The 20,246-nt window shown below is 42.0% G+C and overlaps 1 protein-coding gene and 1 long non-coding RNA gene across 2 annotated transcripts in view; one reads left to right on the top strand and one right to left on the bottom strand.

The window, feature by feature from the left end:
- Window positions 1-20,246, top strand: part of pear1 (platelet endothelial aggregation receptor 1) — a 62,017-nt gene that overhangs the window by 37,893 nt on the left and 3,878 nt on the right. The window contains exons 6-19 of the mRNA XM_008430708.3: window positions 6,126-6,372; window positions 9,948-10,050; window positions 10,161-10,297; window positions 11,207-11,419; window positions 12,105-12,279; window positions 12,377-12,497; window positions 12,575-12,738; window positions 13,881-13,983; window positions 15,648-15,800; window positions 15,874-16,092; window positions 16,759-16,868; window positions 16,944-17,070; window positions 19,082-19,144; window positions 19,967-20,161. Of these exons, the coding sequence (XP_008428930.1) occupies window positions 6,126-6,372; window positions 9,948-10,050; window positions 10,161-10,297; window positions 11,207-11,419; window positions 12,105-12,279; window positions 12,377-12,497; window positions 12,575-12,738; window positions 13,881-13,983; window positions 15,648-15,800; window positions 15,874-16,092; window positions 16,759-16,868; window positions 16,944-17,070; window positions 19,082-19,144; window positions 19,967-20,161 (2,130 nt within the window). The remainder of the gene's footprint in view (window positions 1-6,125; window positions 6,373-9,947; window positions 10,051-10,160; window positions 10,298-11,206; window positions 11,420-12,104; window positions 12,280-12,376; window positions 12,498-12,574; window positions 12,739-13,880; window positions 13,984-15,647; window positions 15,801-15,873; window positions 16,093-16,758; window positions 16,869-16,943; window positions 17,071-19,081; window positions 19,145-19,966; window positions 20,162-20,246) is intronic.
- Window positions 4,799-9,040, bottom strand: LOC145555312 (uncharacterized). Its single transcript, XR_014091441.1, has 4 exons — window positions 8,921-9,040; window positions 6,105-6,318; window positions 5,751-5,830; window positions 4,799-4,955 (listed from the first exon to the last, which is right to left on the bottom strand). It is a non-coding gene; the product is annotated as an uncharacterized LOC145555312 (long non-coding RNA).

Genomic DNA, 20,246 nt, shown 5'->3' on the forward strand with positions numbered 1-20,246 from the left:
TTTATCTCAAGGGGGAATTAAATGTTGTCAGATCATCCAAGTATCTTCAGAGATTCACTGCGGTTGGTGATGCTGTTGACGACCTCCAGTAGCAGTCAGTGTTCCAATAAACACAGGGCCTCTGACTGAAGACTGATGCTGTATGAGAGTCTCATCATGACATGCTAACCGTAGCGACGATATTTCATAGCATCACGTCCTGGATGACCTCATCTGTTGGCTAGCACTGCTAACCCACCTCCTTTGCTTTTGCCACTCCTCTTTAAATTGGTCTGGTTAGAAAACCTCCATTTTCTCTTCCCCTGGGATTGTGAGGAAATAATTGTCCAAACCCCCCAAAAAAATTATGAATAAAAGCAAAGAAAAAGAACAAAGAACGTGATCTGCAGCTCTCACTGGAGCGGTTCGCAGCCGAGTGTGAAGCGGCCGGGATGAGGCTCAGTGCCTCCAAATCCGAGGCCATGGTCTTGAGCCGGAAAAGGGTAGAGTGCCTTCTCCGGGTCAGGGGGGTCGTCCTGCCTCAAGTGGAGGAGTTTAAGTATCTGGGGATCTTGTTTACGAATGAGGGAAGAAGGGAGCGGGAGATCGACAGGCGGATTGTGGCAGTGTCTGCCGTGAAGCGGGCGCTGTACCGGTCCGTCGTGGTGAAGACAGAGCTGAGCCAAAAAGCGAAGCTCTCGATTTACCGGTCGATCTACGTTCCCACCCTCATCTATGGTCATGAGCTTTGGGTCATGACCGAAAGAACGAGATCACGGGTACAAGCGGCCGAAATGGGTTTCCTCCTCCGCAGGGTGGCTGGGCTCTCCCTTAGAGATAGGGAGAGAAGCTCGGTCATCCGGGAGGGACTCAGAGTAGAGCCGCTGCTCCTCCACGTCGAGAGGAGCCAGTTGAGGCTCGGGCATCTGGTCAGGATGCCTCCTGGACGCCTCCATGGTGAGGAGTTCAGGTCCCACCGGGAGGAGGGGGAAGACCCAGGACACGCTGGAGGGACGATGTCTCTCTATGGCCTGGGAACGCCTTGGGGTTCCTGGAGGAGCTGGAAGAAGTGGCTGGGAAAAGGGAAGTCTGGGCCTCCCTTCTGAAGCTGCTGCCCCCACAACCCGACCCCGGATAAGAGGAAGAAAATGGATGGATGGATGGATGGATGGAAAAAGAACAAATTCAGCCCAACATTGCAGAGCTACGCTAACACGCTGCCGCCATGAGATGGTTGAGTTTTCATCCCAATCCTGCTTTGGGCGTAAAGTTGGACTTTACTAAAACGAAAAGCAACCTCCCTCATATTGGAGTAAAAAATTAAGAGTACATTAGTGGACGTCTGCTTCACGTTTAAAGGGTTTTCAAAGTTAGCAAAAAAATTAGCTTTGCTTTTAACAGTTTAGCTGAATGTGAGCGAGAACAAAAGAGTTTTTTCAGTTGCTCTTTAACGGTTATTAATTAATAATTCCTACTTTTCCAGGTTAGAGGAGTTTTTCTACCGCAGCAGCTTTGATTCATCTTTTTGACCTCCAGCTCAACAGTCAAGGGGTTCATATGTAAATATTTAAGACTATGTCATGTATGAATGTGACACGGTGTGGATTAGAGAAAAACCAGTTTTATGTAGCATTAATACCAACTCTGGAAAAAGAACAGCTCAAATAAATCCATAAAAATCCCAAAATTAATTCAACATGTCTGCTGTTAATAAACGTGTGGCTGTAGCTGGGTGTTCGGTTCCGGTCCGTTTTTTTCTGGCGCTGGTTCTCAGCGGCAGTCGGAGCCTGGATCTGGAGAAGGTCTGTATAAACATAACCCGCTCCAGCTGAGATGCTCATCACTCAACCTGCCGCGCTGTGAGCTGTGCCCACACAGAGACCCGGAGAAGCTGTGATTCTTTATAAACAGCAGGCGGCAGCGCGCCGTAAACACCGTGGGGGTTCGCTTCGGCCCTAATTTGGCTCCATTCTGCACTCCGACGGATCGCCGGCGGAGATTATTGGGTTTTTAACGTCATGGTCCAAACCAGATGTTTACATGCACCTGATACAAAGATACTGACGTTAAATCAGAACAAGCTTCTGGTTTTTAGCTTAGCAGGGTTGGGTAGCAACTTGGGTAACTTCTTAGAAACATGTATGTTAACATGCACCGATTCCATCCATCCATCCATCCATCCATCCATCCATTTTCTTTACACCCTTGTCCCTCAGTGGGGTCGGGAGGTGCTGGTATCTCTCCAGCTAACGTTTCGGGCGAGAGGCGGGGTCACCTGGACAGGTCGCCAGTCTGTCACAGGGCAACACAGAGACACACAGGACACACAACCATGCACACACACACTCACACCTAGGGGCAATTTGAAGAGACCAATTAACCTGACAGTCATGTTTTTGGACTGTGGGAGGAAACCGGAGTACCCGGAGAAAACCCACGCATGCACAGGGAGAACATGGAGACTCCATGCAGAAAGACCTGGGCCGGGAATCAAACCCAGAACCTTCTTGCTGCAAGGCAACAACTCTACCAACTGCGCCACTGTGCAGCCTGCACCGATTCCACCGGCAGATTATTTCACTTGTAACTAGGAGTTTGGGTTAATGCCCAAAAATTACATCACCATATACACTGCTCAAAAAAATAAAGGGAACACTTAAACAACACAATATAACTCCAAGTAAATCAAACTGCTGTGAAATCAAACTGTCCACTTAGGAAGCAACACTGATTGACAACAGGGACCCTCGTCGGGTCAATCAGTGTTGCTTCCTAAGTGGACAGTTTGATTTCACAGAAGTTTGATTTACTTGGAGTTATATTGTGTTAAGTGTTCCCTTTATTTTTTTGAGCAGTATATATTTAAAATACCTCAACAATGATCACAGATGATATTCCACATTTTCACCATTTTCTTTATTTTTCATGTGGATGTCGATTTTTTTATATACAGATCTGGAGACCTGTTAAAATTATTAGTTTATCTGATTTTGCTCTTTATATTTATATGTTTGAGTAAAATGAACATTGTTCTTTTATTCTATGAACTACTGACGTGTCTTTTATTAATTAGCAGAAAATAAGATGCAGCTCCTTCATACCTGAAATAATGCAACAAAAGAAAACAAATTGATGTTCATTTAGAAACAACAACATTGATGTTTTACCTCAGAAATCAATACTTGGTGGAAAAACCAGGTCCAGTTCTGTGGACTCTTCATTTTTTCTATATTTTTAACTTTTCATAACTTAAAAAATATTCATTTATAAATATATACAAAATCCCACAATATGTTAAATGTGTCAAAGAAAATACAAAATAAATAGAAATCAGCTAACGCATGGAAATAAAAATACTTAAATTGTTATATTGTGAGGGCTGCACAGTGGCACAGTTGGTAGAGCTGTTGCCTTGCAGCACGAAGGTTCTGGGTTCGATTCCCGACCCCGGTCTTTCTGCATGGAGTCTCCATGTTCTCCCTGTGCATGGTGGGTTTTCTCCGGGTACTCCGGTTTCCTCCCACGGTCCAAAAACATGACTGTCAGGTTAATTGGTCTCTTCAAATTGCCCCTAGGTGTGAGTGTGTGTGCATGGTTGTGTGTCTCTGTGTTGCCCTGCGACAGACTGGCAACCTGTCCAGGTGACCCCGCCTCTCGCCTGGAACGTTAGCTGGAGAGGCAGCAGCACCTCCTGACCCCACTGAGGGACAAGGTGTTAGAAAATGGATGGATGTTATATTGTGATTAACGTTAGTTTTACAGGATGTTTAGTTAGTTAGTTTCCCCCTCATGTTTTTCTTTAATCGCAAACATGTGCAAAACTAATATTAAGCATCCATCCATTTTCTTGCACCCTTTTTCCCTCAGTGGGGTCAGGAGGTGCTGGTGCCTCTCCAGCCAACATTTCGGGCGAGAGGCGGGGTCACCCTGGACAGGTCGCCAGTCTGTCGCAGGGCAACACAGAGACACACAGGACACACAACCATGCACACACACACTCACACCTAGGAGCAATTTGGAGAGACCAATTAACCTGACAGTCATGTTTTTGGACCGTGGGAGGAAACCGGAGTACCCGGAGAAAACCCACCATGCACAGGGAGAACATGGAGACTCCATGCAGAAAGACCCCAGGCCGGGAATCGAACCCAGAACCTTCTTGCTGCAAGGCAACAGCTCTACCAACTGCACCACTGTGCAGCCCTAATATTAAGCATATGACAGTTTATTTTATCACCCACATTTTTTACTGGTTTTATCTTGACTCAGCCCCAAAGTAACAAAACATTTTCCTGTGTTATGAGTGAAATAATCTGCCAATGGAACTAGTATTTTTTCGTAAATATCGGGTAATTATTGACTTAAAACAACCTCCTGCATCTTACTGAAAAGCTACTTGCAAGATACTTTTGTCTTTTTTCAAGTGCACAAGAAACTGGACCAAAAGTTCTTGGTAAGGTTTTGTGTTTTTACAGTGCAGCTGCAGACGACAAGGTGTGATGAAAACACAAACGACCTGCAGCTCAGACTGACTGTTGCTCCCAAACGGAGGATCGTTCAGCTTGAAATCTGTGGAATCGTTCTTGTCGCCCCTCCATGAGTTTCGTCAGCGTTACTGGAGATCATGTGTTCTCAGTGAAAACGCAACGCAGTTGAAGTAACTGAGCAGAAATCTGAAGAATGCAGCTCTGACCAATCTGAGGACTTTTCATCATGAACTGAAATCCAAAACTTGTGTGAAACTCTGCGAGGAAGCAAACTCCTCCAGAGCCAATCTGTGATAGTCGCCGCCAGGAGCTCGTCTTTCCTGAAGCCCTCGTGTGTTTCGGTCGGTAATCCGACACCGCAGCGACTCTAATCCTCCCGTTTCTGCTACAAGAGCAGCAGACGCCAAGTCCGTCACCGCTTTTCCGAAACGAATCTGATGCTTGTCTGACATGAGGTCGTAAACTCCTGCTGGGCGAGACAGACTGCGACTGAGAAGAATTAGAAAAAAAACATTCAAATGACCAAGAAATCCCTGCAGGAAAGATGCAAAGATAACACAGATCTTCCAGTTGTTAGATTTCAACATGGGAAAACAACAAAGGGCTACAAAACAACTAAAGCTGCAGTATGTAACTTTTATGAAGAATGTTTTATTTTAGAAGTAAACATTTCCCTCTCACCACGTTGTGACAGTTTGTCATGAGACAGATAATCTGTGAAAAGATCGATTTCCTCCATCTCCTCTCTGAGCTGCTATTGCCACCAAATGCACCAACATCAGCCAATCAGAGCCAGGAGGAGGGTTTTAGCGCTGTCAATCAACCCCAACCACTCGCTGCTAAATGTGCTACTGTTGAAGAAACAACTTACTGTTCCAGTAAAAGTCTCTATCTGCCATCATTGGTGGCTACGCTAACTAGCTACAGCATAAAGTTACATAATTCAGCTTTAAAGGGATTTATTATGCAAAATTGTATGCTTCCATTTAGATTTCTACGGATCTAAAAAACACCCATGAAATTATTGGTTTTTGGCAATAAGTTCAAGTTTTTTGGTGTTTGGAAAATGAGCAAAAACTTACAGAATGTAAAGTCACAAAACAGCAGCCAGTAACTGCAGTAAAGCCCTCCCCGTTACCTAGCAATCCCAGCTGAGCTCCAGCATGTCTGGTCAGCTGGTTTTATTACTGTTTGCGCTGTACAATGGCTGCTGGAAAACACAAGTGTTTTTGCTGTTGACTTACCACCCAGAAACCAGGTGATTGGTGATCGGCCGATGCTTACAAGTGAAGCTGATCTTATTTCCAGATCTTCTGTCCCTGAGCAACATAAGATCTAAAAATCAGCCACTGTCCTCTTCTGCTCTGCAGTGAGAAATGTTTGACTCACCTCACTGTTGCCAACTCAGAGACTTTCTACCTACATTTAGCGACATTTCAAACAAAACAGTTGGCATTAGCCAAAACTGGAATCGGCAGGTCAGGCTTTTTAAAGATCCAAACACTTACTGCATTCTTTCTGGTTGTGCAGCAGGCTCTACTAATGCTTCTCAAAGCTGTGTGCTTGTATAACTGTGCATCTGTTTGCATTAACTTCGTAACCAAACTGTTGGTGGGGAAGCTGCGGCGTCGTACTTACCGCTGCGTTTGTGTCCTTCAGCCTGCGACGACAGACGCTGGGGTCCAGACTGCCAGAAGGAGTGTAAGTGTCAGAACGGCGCGCTCTGCGACCCGGTCAGGGGCGTCTGCCAGTGTCCGCCCGGGTTCATCGGACGCCTCTGCGAGGACTCGTGTCCGGCCGGGACCTTTGGGAAGGGCTGCCAGCAGAGGTGCAAGTGTGGCAACGGAGGATCCTGCAACAAAGCAACAGGGGAATGCAGCTGTCAGAAGGGATTCACCGGGACTTTGTAAGTTCAGCAACACGAGGAAACAGAGATGGGAAAATGAAAACCTGTGTGAGAAAAACATCAGATGCACGAATGACTTCCAAAAAAATGCAGTTTTGTCACTTTAATGCTCTTTTTGAAGTTAAAAGACAAAACACTTCATTTCACAAATAACGTGAGGAAATTGTCTTGTTATAATAAATTTATCTGCCGATGAAACTAGAACTTTTTCATCAATATTGAAGTATTAACTTTAAACAAGCTCATATATCTAGCGAAAAAGACACATGTAAGTTAGTCTAGTCTTATTTCGAGTGTAATAAGATATTTGCACAAGAAACTAGACCAAGATCCTCGTCTATCATTTGTCTAGACATTTACTGTCTAGCTTTCTCTACAGCGTGGGAAACGTGTTTATTGTGTCACAGGAGAAAGTCAAGAAAATGTTTCATCTTTCTGATTGGCTGCCAGTGAAATTTATTCAGTTGGTTTGATCCTGAAGCTGGAAGTGGAAAAGTTTCTGATGAGGAAAAGGCCGAAGGAACCGTCCAGCGGAGAAACCTGCTGCAAAACATTCCACTGTGGTGGAGAATTATCTGGTTAAATATTCACAGCAGAACTCATTGCCAACTAAAACCACAATAATTTACATTTTTTTTATTTTATTTTACTTTACATATTTTGCAGTATCGTCTGTTTGGAGGCCTCCACTGTAGAGCTCACACAAATTTCTGTGCATCAGTCAGAAAAATGTTAAAATGCCTTTTTTTAACAAGCTGATTATTCAACTTTTGAACCATCGGAGGATGAAACTCCATCCGAGACCCTTCAGAGTTCATCAAAACCCTGAATAAAAGCTTTTATGCTGAGGTTTGGGCTGCAGGGTGGGGCAGTGGTTAGCATTTTAGTTTGCAATTGGAGGTCTTGGCGTCACCAAGTTTCCATAGCAACCACGTAACATAAAGCCGCAGCGTTTTCTAAACATCTGTGGGGATTTCATCTAGGACCGGGTTTGATGTGAAACAATGGATGATTGTGTGGAAAAGCACCTCAGTGCCACTGTAAAGTACAGAGTCAGAGATGTGATGCACCGGGAAATACCGAAACTTTAACAGCAAAGTCAAATTAAAGACAGAAAATTTAGAGTTTTGTAGTTCAGGCGCATTTTTCTAAACATCTGTAAAAACAGAAAAAGGCTCCAGAGTCAGAAAGTTGGACGTTTTTCAAGAAAATTTGTCAGATTAATCTCAACATTTCAGTTTTTTTCTCGCAAGTTTTTGACTTTTCAACCAGAACTGAAAAATTTCCAAATTTTTTCAAGAAATTTCAGAGATTAATCTCAAAGTTTCTTTTTTTTTTTTTTACTCCTCTTTTTCTTCCTAACCATGTTGGCCCTGATGCACTGACAGAAAACAGAAATAATAAATAAAATGCACTAAAATAATGTTATTTCACAGTTTCTCTCCCACCACTTATGAAAATAATGTTGTAATATTTCGAGGACTCAACATTTATTTCAATAAAAAAAACAACAAGTGCCATAAATGTTTTGTTTCCCTAACAATTCTGGTAAACAAATGTCACTAAAATTCTTATTTTCACATTAATCTCAATTTTAAAGAAACTTTAAAGAGAAACTGCTGTTTTAAACCTACTTGGTGTTGGGGGTCACCAAGTTTCCATAGCAACCAGGTAACGTAAAGCTGAAGAGTTTCCTAAAGGTCACCGTCATGTGCACGTAGTTTTTCTCTCTCAGCTTTTTGTTTGGCTGCACAATAACTCTATGAAAAGTTTATGTTTTTGTGCATTTAAATGAATTTTTTAGTAATTTCTTTTAACATCCTGAAGCATAAAAGTATCAAATTAAATGAGGTTGTAGTCAGAGGTGGGTAAACTACCTAAAGGTTTTACATAATAGCAAAAAACAAATACTCCAAAAAGTTTTTTTTTTTGTTGTTTTTTTTCCCCCAAAGAGTTACTCAAGTAAATATAAAAACTGCCAAAACGGGTGCAATCTATTTTTAAGACTTTAAATCAAGGCTCTTTGTAGCCTCGCATAAAACCCCTTGTGTTATTTACAGCTGTGGAGCCGCTCAGGTTGGATGTGTGGATCTCAACATTTCCATTTTCAGAGCTAAAATGAACACAGTCTACTTCCTGATTTGGTGTGAGGCATCTTTAAAGCACTCCAGGTATTTCTTCAGGGAGACGCTTCATCACATACCGCTTCATTATCTTAATTTCCCCTCTAGGTAAGTCAGACGCGGATCTTTTACGGCTTTAACGAGGGGCTGTTATTCGTTTCTCCAACTTAATTTGAAGATGGAAAGACACCCCGATGGTCTGCTCCATGACTCATCCGTTACGCCCAGCTTTTAGCCGCCCCAGAAGACAAGTAAACAAAACTCTTCCCCACAACGCATTTACAGAGAGAGCCATCATCCTGCCAGTTTCAAACCTCAGCACCTCTCACTTTCAGGGAGGAAAAAGCAGAAACTTGGCAACAGGGAGGAGGACGAGACACAGCCCTGTAGAGAGTTACGAATATTTGAAAAGTGTCCATTTTTACCTCCGGGATGCGTTTCATCCAAACGGCCTTAAAAGCGGCTGATGGGACAGAAAACATGCACTGAAAGCATCAACGGAAGCCGCGTTTCCGTTACACATGTTCAAAAATATTTCAGTATTTCACTAATGCCGAAAAAACAAAAACACAATTTAGCAATTGCGGTGTTTAAATTAAATAAGTAAAGATATAAAAATCACACGTGAATAACTTTGTTCAGGCAAAAAAATCATTAAAAAACATCCTCCAACTACTTCCTGCCATCTTCTTCTTCGTGGTTTTCATTGACGGCAACATCCGGTTGTTGATCACGTGACTCGTGTGATATGAAAAAAGTGTTTTCATTGCAGTTTTACGAAATAAATCAGTTTCGATACGAGTGAAAAACCACTTCATCCTAGCGTCAAATCTTTTAGATCTAAAAACAAGATTTGTTTGTTTTTTTGTTGTGTTTCTTTCCGCGAAATTATTTTCTGAATTGTAGTTTGCGCAATTCTATGCGCAGCTCATGTAGTTAACGAAACGAATGCATTAGAACTGAGAAATTGATCATGGAAAAAAAAACAGTATAACATTTTTTGCTCAAGGATGAGGTGTTTGTTTTTTTTTTTTTTTGTCTGTATCAAAGTTAGTGTTCTTCGCAAAACAGTAATTAAACATTTTTTAGGATCACACCAGTCATAATCAACAACCGGATGTTACTACTGGTGAAGAAGAACGACAGGAAGTGGTAGGAGGATGATGCATGTTTTCTTCAGTGATTTATTGTGTGAAAATACTCAATCACGTGTGATTTTAATCCTCTTTCTTATTTAATTGAAACACCACAATTTGAAATTGTGTTTTTCCTACATTAGCAGAAATTCAACAATTTTCTTTCTCCTAATTGACATTGATTCAGAGACTCAGCACCTCAACTTGGTTTAAAAATACAAGACACAAACACTGACTCTATTCCTCAGGAATGTCCCCAACCTTTAGCCAGATCATGCACTGACAGTCTGTCTCCGTCTCTCCGTCACTCCTGCAGCTGTGCGAAGACGTGTAAAGGCTCCTGCCAGCCCAGATGCCCCTGCCAGAACGAGGGCCGCTGCAAGGGCAACGGGGTCTGCGCCTGTCTGGCTGGGTGGACGGTACGTTCCCATCATCCCACTGTGATCGATAAGACAGATTGTGCGGATTAAAGGTCTGGATTTTGTCCTGTAACACCAGCTTGGATCTAATATCCAGTATTGTTTGGCAGGGTTCGATCTGCACGGAACAATGTCCAGAGGGAAGGTTTGGGAAAAACTGCTCAGAGGAGTGTGTTTGCCACAACGGCGCTAAATGTGACCCTTTAACTGGACGCTGCCAGTGTAGAGAGGGTTTCACTGGCAACAGGTGGGTTTGGAGAAAAGTCTGGGACGTTTTTAGGTGATAGTGCACGAAGCTATGGACGTCTTGGCATTTCAAACAGTCACATTAGGGATCCCTCAAGGCTCTATTCTCATATCCTTTTTATTTAATCTCCATATAATCCGTCTAGCTCAGATTGCACCATATGCAGATGATTCACAGCTTTACATTTAGACGTTTCCACAGAACTACAGAGTAAAAAACAAGGTTAAGAACCACGGAGCATGTCTGACTGATTTGTTACTATGGACTAAGAGCACAAATCTAGCAGACTTGTAAAATAAGGGCATAATCATGTGTTTATTCAAGAATACCTTTTTAAAATCTTATAGTTTTTAAGGCACTGAATAATATTTGGCTAAATTCAGGTTTAACCAGGCAGCATTTCGTTTTGAAAGTTGGAAATTTTCTGTATTTCGAAAGTTAAAATTTCTTGACATTTGTAAACTCAGAAATTTACAAGTTATTTTCTTGAAAATTTCATGGATTATTCTCAAAATTTCTTTCTAGCAATTTTTTTGGGACAATTTGGAACACTGACATTTTCTACTTTTTTTCTAGAAAATTTTTTACATTAATTTAAAAATTTCAGAATTTTGTTCTTGCAAATTTTTGACTTACCAAACTCAGAAATGTAAAAATTTTTTGTAGAAAATTCCCTGGATTAATCTCACAATTTCAGAATTTCTTTCTAACAATTTTTTTGACATTTGGAACACAGAATTTTTCTAATTTTTAGTTATTTCTGAGATTAATCTCAATATTTCTGACTTGTTTCTAGCAAATTTTCAACTTATCAAACTCAGAAATGTCCAGCAGTTTGTGCATCCAGATCTAAACCTTCAGCTTGTTTTTTTCTGGAGATCAACAGGATCCATCTGTTTCGTCCTTCAGGTGTAACGAGGAGTGCACCGCAGGTACCTATGGCCAGGACTGCAAAGGTGTGTGCAACTGTGCAAACGGCGCGCGCTGCTTCAACATCGACGGCAGCTGTTTCTGTGAGCCCGGATTCAGCGGGCCGCAGTGCAGGAACCGGATGTGTGGACCTGGGAACTACGGCATGCACTGCGAACACAAATGTCTCTGTGAGGAGAAACACACTCTGAGGTGGGAAGACCTGAACGTCAGCGTCTAGCTGACCTTTCAACCTGAGTGAAGTTCTTGTTTTCTTTGTTTGTGCCGCTATCATTTATATGTAAATGTTTCCAGAGGTCATGAAAGGTCACCCAGTCCTCCTTCAAATCAGACAAATTTCGTCAATCGACTCAGCAAAACGTTTGTGTTACATTTGTGCAGCAAAACTTTTCGTTCGTGCTGCTTTTGCTTTGAAAATATTAATGATGACCTCTGATAACCTCTGGAAATTATTTTTTATGAATATCTTTAAAATGATAACGGCACAAATGAAGCTTTTTGCTGCTCAAACATTTGACATCGATCTTGTTAGATGTGAAGAAGGTGGTGCAACGACTTCACTCAGGTGATTGTTCACTGAACAGACGCCACTAAGACACAAGTGTTTATGATATTGAGCTTATAACTGGTAAAAGCAAAAAAATAAAACTAGATGTTTGTTTTTCTGCTGCTGCAGCATTTTAAACGATTTTCAAATGTTTAATCTCTTTCTGGGCTGTTGCCATGTCTTCAGATGGTACGAAGGTTTCTGCCCTTCATGTTTTGATATCTAAATTGTTAAAAATGAATTGATTTGTGTCAGCGGGCCAAACGGCACCCAGCAGCGACCTTTGACCTCCTGCAGTGATTGGAGGAAACTGTTGTTGTTCCTCTGCAGCTGCCACCCCATGAAAGGCGAATGCACGTGCCAGCCGGGCTGGGCGGGTCTGTTCTGCAACGAGACGTGTCCTCACGGTTTCTACGGCGACGGCTGCATGGAGCCGTGTCTGTGTGTGAACGGAGGCGTGTGCGACAGCGCCACGGGACGATGCCACTGCTCCCCCGGATTCACGGTGATCCACAAAGCGCCTCATTTTAAATCGATTTCTAATTGTTTATTTCCCCCCCGACTTCTGGCTCTTATTTTTATTTAATTTTTTACATCTTCAGGGCGTTCACTGCGAGACTCCCTGTAAAAGCGGCACCTACGGGAAGAACTGCTCGCTGGAATGCTCCTGCGAAAACTTTATCGACTGCTCACCGGTTGACGGCGCGTGCTTCTGCAAAGAGGGTGGGAAACCGTCAGGAAACGTAACGGTTCAGAAACGCCCACGCTGCCATTTTTAACCGTTCCTGCTGCGCCTGCAGGCTGGCAAGGGCCAGACTGCTCCGTCCCCTGCGCTGACGGCACCTGGGGCCCTGGGTGCAACGCCACCTGTCGCTGCACCAACGGGGCCAAATGTGACCCGGCAGACGGATCGTGCAAATGCTCAGCTGGATGGCAGGGGGCGCTGTGTGACCAGCCATGTGGGGTAAGGCCTTCATTTCTTCACCAAAATGGGAATTTAATATGCAAGAGCTGAGTGGAATAATGAAGTTATCATTAGAGATTCTTCAGGAAGAATACAGGAAAATCTAAATATGATGGATAGATGAACTGATTATCGATGGTGTGAGCTGCGTTTATGAAAATACATTTGTTTAAAGGAAAACAAATTCCTGTTTTTTGAAAAAAAAGGTTTTTGAGGTAGGATGAGGTGGGATTTTCTGGCCACATAGAAAATGGCATGTTAAGGCGACAATACATAGAAAAAAAGTCATAAATTTTGAAATTAATCTAAGAAATTTTCTTGAAAAAAAAAGACAAAAATCTGTGAAAAATGATGCTGAAATTTTCAGATTAACGTCAGAAATTTTCTAGAAATTTTTGAGTTCAAGTGTCAAAAATTTTTTGTTTGAGTAATAACAAAAAATTCCTAAAGTCGAAAAGATTTAACTTTATGAGTTCAGAAAATGTTCACATTTTTCAAAAAAGAAAAAAATCCTGAAATTAATCTTATAATATCAGAGATTTTAAAACTTTTGTAGCTCAAACATTTTCACACTTTTCCGTGAAGTTTTCTGATATTAATCTAGAGTTTTTTGAGGAAATATTCTCTTTTCTTAAGATGTCAGATCTGATCATTAAACTGCTTGATAAAATAATCAAGTTGCTGAAAATGGCCTAGTCAAATCCAGACATTAAAACTGATGTCTGTAAACTTCAGCGATCTACATCTAGTTTTTCCACACGTCTTGTTCATTTACAACATTAAACAGTGATTGAGTAGCAAAAACTGCAGTTTTCCCTGAAATTAGAGGAGATGCGATGGGTTCAGTAAAAGTTCTGGACTGGAGCCACGGCTCGTGTCCCAACAAACCAATTCACTAAAAGGAAGAGAAATGTCATGTTAATGTCAGCCAGAGTTTCGTTTGCTGATGTTTTTTTAAAGAGAGCAGCGCATCGATCACAGAGACGCTACGGGACATGTTCGCTGTGGCTTCTGTTTGCGTTAATCTGGGTTTTGGACGCTGCTTTCCCGGCCCGCCGCGCCAGCGCAGCGCTTTGTCTGACCCCACGGCGGAGAGAATCCCCTGATGACTCTCTGCCCGCTGGCTCTCGTTCTGCATGCAGATGGGCTCGTTCGGGCCGGGCTGCCTGAAGAGGTGCGACTGTATCCACGGCAGCGGTTGCCAGGCGACCAGCGGAGAGTGCCACTGTCTGCCAGGTTGGACGGGTAAGTGACGACGTCCCGCCGCCGCTGCCAGGTTGGCGCTGGCCGTGCAGGACGGGTCCAAGAGGACGGACAGAACCACAGGTTTTAACTGGCCCAGTCGGATTTGACAACACGGCTGAATTAAAGGAGCACACTGCAAAAACTAGACTCTAGATTCTAGTGTCTAAAAAACTGGCTCACAAGTAATTCTTCAGTTTTAAGTCAATAATTCCTTCATATTGGAAAAGCAGCTTCTATACACCACAAATCTGGAACAAACTTCTAGAAAACAGCTAAAAACTCACCTGGTTAGAGCTGCTTTGAACCGTAATACATGGGACATTAACCAGCATTTCAGTGTGTATTAATTATTTAGATTATTTTGATAATGGCACTGAAAGATGGAAAAAAGGGAGTACATTTATGCCAAAAAACAAATCGGACAATATCGGACATTTTGTAGAAAAGACTCTTTTCTGAGCTAGAATGGTTGCAAATATGGGAGGAAAAAACTAGAATATTTATATGTTTGCGTGTTTGTGCAGATATTCCTGGACTGTGGAAAATTTCTGTATAAATGTCACAGATTTTAAGGTTTTTTATTTTTCCTTTCGCTGTTTTTTTTGTGTTGTTTTTCTTAATCGTGCTGGCAGAATAATGACATTAACATGTTGTTCTTTAGTTTTTTATAGCCCCTATAAAAATAAATAGTCTTGAAATTATTTTTAAATGCCTCTAAAACCCAGTAATGACCAGATAATTTATAAGGGAGAACAATGAGGCAGGGTGTAATTTCTATTTCCCCTTCATGCATTCATCTCCTTTTCTCTTCATATTTGAAGAACAATGAAAGGATGAAAGTCAGAATTATTTTGTTTGTACCTTATTTAGTATGTACCTTTTATTAAAAGTGAACATACTTGTTAAAATTATCATTATGTGGTGACAGAATAATGAAAAACAGACTATCTGAAAAAACAACTCTCTCCCCGTGCTAATTGGAAACAACCAATCAGAGCCAGGAGGAGGGTCTTAGCGCTGTCAATCACTCTCGTGCTCACACCCTCCTGCCTGTTCTCTGCTAAGCTAAAGCTGTTTCACCTTAACATAGCCTGCCATGAATGCTAACGCTAATTAGCATGGCCACTGATGACGGCGGATAAACGGTTTTCTGGAACAGCATATTCCTTTTTTTTGTTTTTGTTTTTTCTTTTATACTTCAACAGCAGGATAATCATTTAACAGTGGAATTGGAAGACATTTCGAATTATTAGATTATTCTCATCTAATGAGAACAACATGCAGCCGTCTGCCCACATCTTCTGGTGTTTGTTTGGCTCTTTTTTTTTGAAAGACAATTTTGTTTCCAGATTCATTCATTTCATTTGTTGTTTCTGTTGTTTTTTTTTTTAAATGTTGGATATTTAATATGTTTTCTAATTCCGGTGTTAAATGTTTATTAGAATTTAAAGTTTATTGATGTCTGAAAATGTGTTTTTGCATCATTATATTACAAAACAACAATATTACTGTTTTTCAAAATAACTTCTGGGAAAATTTGTCATCCGGTGAATTTGTTATTGGCCCAGTCACATGGTGACAGTTTTAAAAATATATTTTTGTAAACGTTGAACACAGCAGCTTTATGTTTTCTGGTTGTAACTGTGGGATTATTTGCCCCCCAGGGCCGCACTGCAGTGATCCGTGTCCCGAGGGCCTGTGGGGCCCAAACTGCAACCGCTCCTGCTCGGACCACTGTCCCAACAGCGACACGTGTCTGAGGAAAACCGGGGAGTGTGTGTGCCGGCCCGGATACTGGGGCGCCGCCTGCCAGAACAGTGAGTCCGGCTCCGACCCGCGGCGTGACGGACAGCCGCTCCGCTTGCTGCAGCTCTCCTTCCTGTGTTTCAGATTCGTCTGAGCGGGTGGGCAGCGTCATGGTCCCCCTGCCCCCGGGGGAGAGGGAGTCGTGGGGCGCCATCGGCGGCATCGTGGTGCTGGTCCTGCTGGTGGTGATGCTGCTGGCTCTGCTGCTGCTCTACCGGCGCCGGCAGAAGGACAAGCAGAACAACACGCCCACCGTCTCCTTCTCCACCAGCCGCACCGTCAACTCCGAATACGCCGTCCCAGGTCTGAGCCGAACAGTTCACCTCCTCCCTGCACCGGCCACAGATTCTGGGCTGAACGTTTCCTCTGGACCCTTCAGATGAAACGGGAGAATGAGGAATATCATGCAAAATTTACCTAAAAAACTCAGAAATGTGGAGAATAATCTCAGAAATTTTCTAGAAGAAACATTAAAACTTCTGAGTTCAAACAGTTAAAATATTAGCAAGAAGAAAACTCAGATATTTTGTCATTAATTTCAGAAATTTTCAAGAAAAACCATTAAATGTTTTGATTTTGAAAAGTCAAGTATTTGCTAGGAAAAAATAATCTCAACAATGTTCTAAAAACACAAGGACACTTCTGAGATCCCAAAGTTGAAAATTTACAAGAAAAACACTAAAATTTTGAGATTAGTCTCAGAAATTTTCCAGATAAACCTCTGAAACTTTTAAGTTTGAAAAGTTGAAAATCTGCTAGAAAAAAAATCAGAAAATTTGGAAATAAGTTCAAAAATCTTCTAGGAAAAAAAAGGAAAAATTAAAAGTTTTAAAATTTCTAAAAAATGTCTGAAATTACTCTCAAAATGTCTGAGTTTTGTGGAAGAAATGTGCTCTTTGTTTCTATCTTTATTGGCCCTGATAGGCTTCCGTACCATTCTGAGTGACGCCATGTTTGTCTTCCCTGCAGATGTTCCCCACAGCTACCATCATTACTACTCCAACCCCAGCTACCACACGCTGAGCCAGAACCGGCCGCCGCTGCCGCACCTCCCCAACAACCACGACCGCGTCATCAAGGTGGAGCGCCGCTCGCTCTCGCCCCCTGCTGGACGCCTTTCAGGTTTCTGATTGGTTCCTGTTTGTGTCCCGCAGAACACCAACAACCAGCTGTTCTGCAGCGTGAAGAACGCGGCCAGGGAGCGGCGCGGCCTGTTCGGGGTCGAGACCAACGCCACTCTGCCTGCGGACTGGAAGCATCACGAGAGCCGCAAGGGTTCAGGTCCGTCCAGCTCAGAGACAACTTCACTGAACTCTGATCCAGAACCGCAAAGCATTCTGGGAGATGTAGGCAGAAGAAAGGCTTTAGCACAGGGATGTCAAAGTCAAATACACAGAGGGCCAAAAAAACAAATTTGCTACAAGCCGAGGGCCGGACTGGTTTAATGTTTATTAAAACATATTGAAATGATTGCACATAGCCTATTGAACCAAGACCTAACAGAGTGTATTATTTAACGATTAAATGAATAAAGCAATATTTTGTTATGGCTCTGTCAGTAACTTCAAGGGAAAACATTTTTCAAGAGGCAAACAGCAACAAATTTAATTGTTTTTAAAAACAAAATATGTTTCTTAATATCAAGATAAATGCATAAATCAAAGTGCATGCATTATAAACTGAAAATGCATTACTGTGCTGCTCTATGATCCTACCGATCACTGCTTTCAAATAGTAAAGTAAAAAAATAAATCAAATCAGTTGTATTCTTTCTCATGGCTCTTATCTGCAATTTTACCTGAATCCATTCAACTGAAAAATAAATACAAAAAAATAAAATAAAATACAAAAATATATGGCACACAGACAAAACAATACTTCATTCAAAGAAAAATCACGTCTTGTAGAAACAAATGTAAAAATTTAACTGAAACTTATAAACTGAAAATACGTTACTGCTCTGTGATGCTCACTTGTCTGAGGCTGAGCCTGATACTTGGAGGTGTCTCATCTTTTGTACAAGTTCATCAATGTTCGGGGTGAGGCTCTGAGCTGATGAATAATGAAGCCGTTTGGGCGCGCTGTAGTCACTTCGCGGGCTACCGTTGCATTATGGGAAATGTAGTGTTTGCAGGCAAAACACGAGCGGGCGGCTCTGGCTTGCGGGCCGGTTCTCATAGTAATTAAATATCATTCAGGGGGCCATAGATAATTGATTTGCGGGCCGGATGTGGCCCGCGGGCCTTGACTTTGACATATGTGCTTTAGCAGGTCAACCGCCTGAGTGAAGTTAGTCCCCAACCCGATTCAAATAAGTTGTGAAGCAAAAAAGAAATAAAAAACAAAAAAAGATTCCAGAGGTCGTCAGAGGTCATCTTTAATATCTTCAAAGCAAAAGCAGCACTTTGTCTGTTTGGTTTGTTTTGCTACACAAACCAACGCAAACGTAGTCCAGTTGACTGACAGCAACTTTGTCTGATTTGGTTAATGTGGGTGCCTGGTTGACCTTTCATGACCTCTGGAAACATTTATTATCTTTAATTGATGGCAGAACAAATGAAAAGTTTGACACCAGTTTTGTTATATTTGAAGATGGTGGAGTTCAACTTCACCCAGGTCGTTCTCTCTCTCACCGCTAGCTAAGCTAAGCTAAGCTAAGCTAAGCTAATCTAGGTTGGTGGAATCAACTAACTGACTCACTCTTTGGTTACCTAGCAACTCTGTCACTCTTTGGTTACCTAGCAACTCTGTCACTCTTTGGTTACCTAGCAACTCTCTCACTCTTTGGTTACCTAGCAACCAGTAACAGCAGCAGTTTCAGGTTTCACCGCTCTGCCTCCTAACTGCTTAAAAATAACAAACGTTACACGATGAAAAGTGGATAAAACAGAAAAGATACACCATCAGTTTAGCAATATTTCAGATATTTAAAAAAACTAATCAGTAATTACCGACATTGACTGATATGAAATGTTTATATGGTGATGCGTTTTCAGCCATATGATCCTTTATGTCTTGATTTATTAAACCTTCACTTTACGTCTGATTGTTGCTGGTTGGAAGCGAAAACTTTTATCCTTAATCTGTCTGAAGTTTTCCCTCTTATTCCACTTCATCACCAGCCACATATTTCCTAATCTAGACCTGATATCAGGCCATAAACACCCAGAACTTCATAAAAGCTGACTGGCAGCAGAATCCACCCACCTGCTGCTGATTTTAACAGCCTTTCTGCTTTTTATTAGCCTGACACAGATCGACTGAATGAAAGTGTTTCTGTTACGGTTTACAGGAGCGTTTGGCATCGACCGGAGCTACAGCTACAGCGCCAGCCTCGGAAAATATTACAACAAAGGTAGTTTATCATCGCGCTTTCTCTGCTCGCCCCTCCTGCTGCCTGCAGCCTCAATCTTTACCGGTTTATGAGAGCCGGATAAAACGTGTCAAAAAGCATAAAGAGGAACATCTAACTGCACTAAACACGTTTATTTGTCTCTTTAAGCCTGGATGGGATAACTCAACGGTATTCTGTATCGATATTCTGCATTTTTGTTGTATTTCAGACTTTAACTCTGTTAAACCTTCTGACGCTCAGGATTGTTTTTTGCTTGATGAATTAATTTTTAACCTGAAGGGCCACCGTAGAGGCATAAAACCAGTTCATTTTCATCAAAACAACTCTGAAATTTTAAGATTAATCTGGGAAATTTCCTAGAAAAAATATTAGAAATTCAAAAAGTTGTGAACATTTTCAACTTTAAAGTTTTTTTTTCTGAAATTAATCTAAAAAATTTCAGATTTTTTTTCTAGAAGATTTTAAACTTTTCAAGCTCAGAAACGTTCTGAGATTAATTTAAATATTTAAGATTTTTTTGACGGATATCAAATTATTTTAAAACCCAGAAAATTTACAAAAGTGGTTAAATTATTTCTCAAACATGCAGAATAAAGGCAGCACTTCATGTTGCTCATGTTGGTGTGGGAATAGCTCAATAACATGATGTTTCAAAACGAGATATTTTGGTTTTGTGTGACGCACCTTGTGTTTTAATGGTGCTTTATAAATAAACCTTCCTGCCTCGGCTCATTTAATGACCTGAGCGGTTAAAGTGGACGGGTCTTGGCGGCCGGTTTGACCTCCTAACCGCTGACTTTCCTTCGTCCCGCCTGTGAGCAGAGCTGAAGGACTTGGTGGCGGCGAGCAGCAGCTCTCTGAACAGCGAGAACCCGTACGCCACCATCAAGGACCTGCCCGGCCCGCCGTTCTGCCCCCCGGAGAGCAGCTACATGGAGATGAAGGCGGCCGTGCCGCGAGAGCGAGCGTACACCGAGATCAGCCCGCCGCCGTTCAGCATGGCCACGCTGCGCAGAGGTGAGGTCCATCTCTGGAGGTTCCCACAAAAAAAAAAAAAAAAACACAAACATTTAGGAGTTTCAAAAGAAAAAACTCTAAAGTT

The sequence above is a fragment of the Poecilia reticulata genome, chromosome 16 (genome assembly GCF_904066995.2).
Source record: "Poecilia reticulata chromosome 16, P_reticulata-male-v2, whole genome shotgun sequence".
Classification (NCBI taxonomy): domain Eukaryota; kingdom Metazoa; phylum Chordata; class Actinopteri; order Cyprinodontiformes; family Poeciliidae; genus Poecilia; species Poecilia reticulata.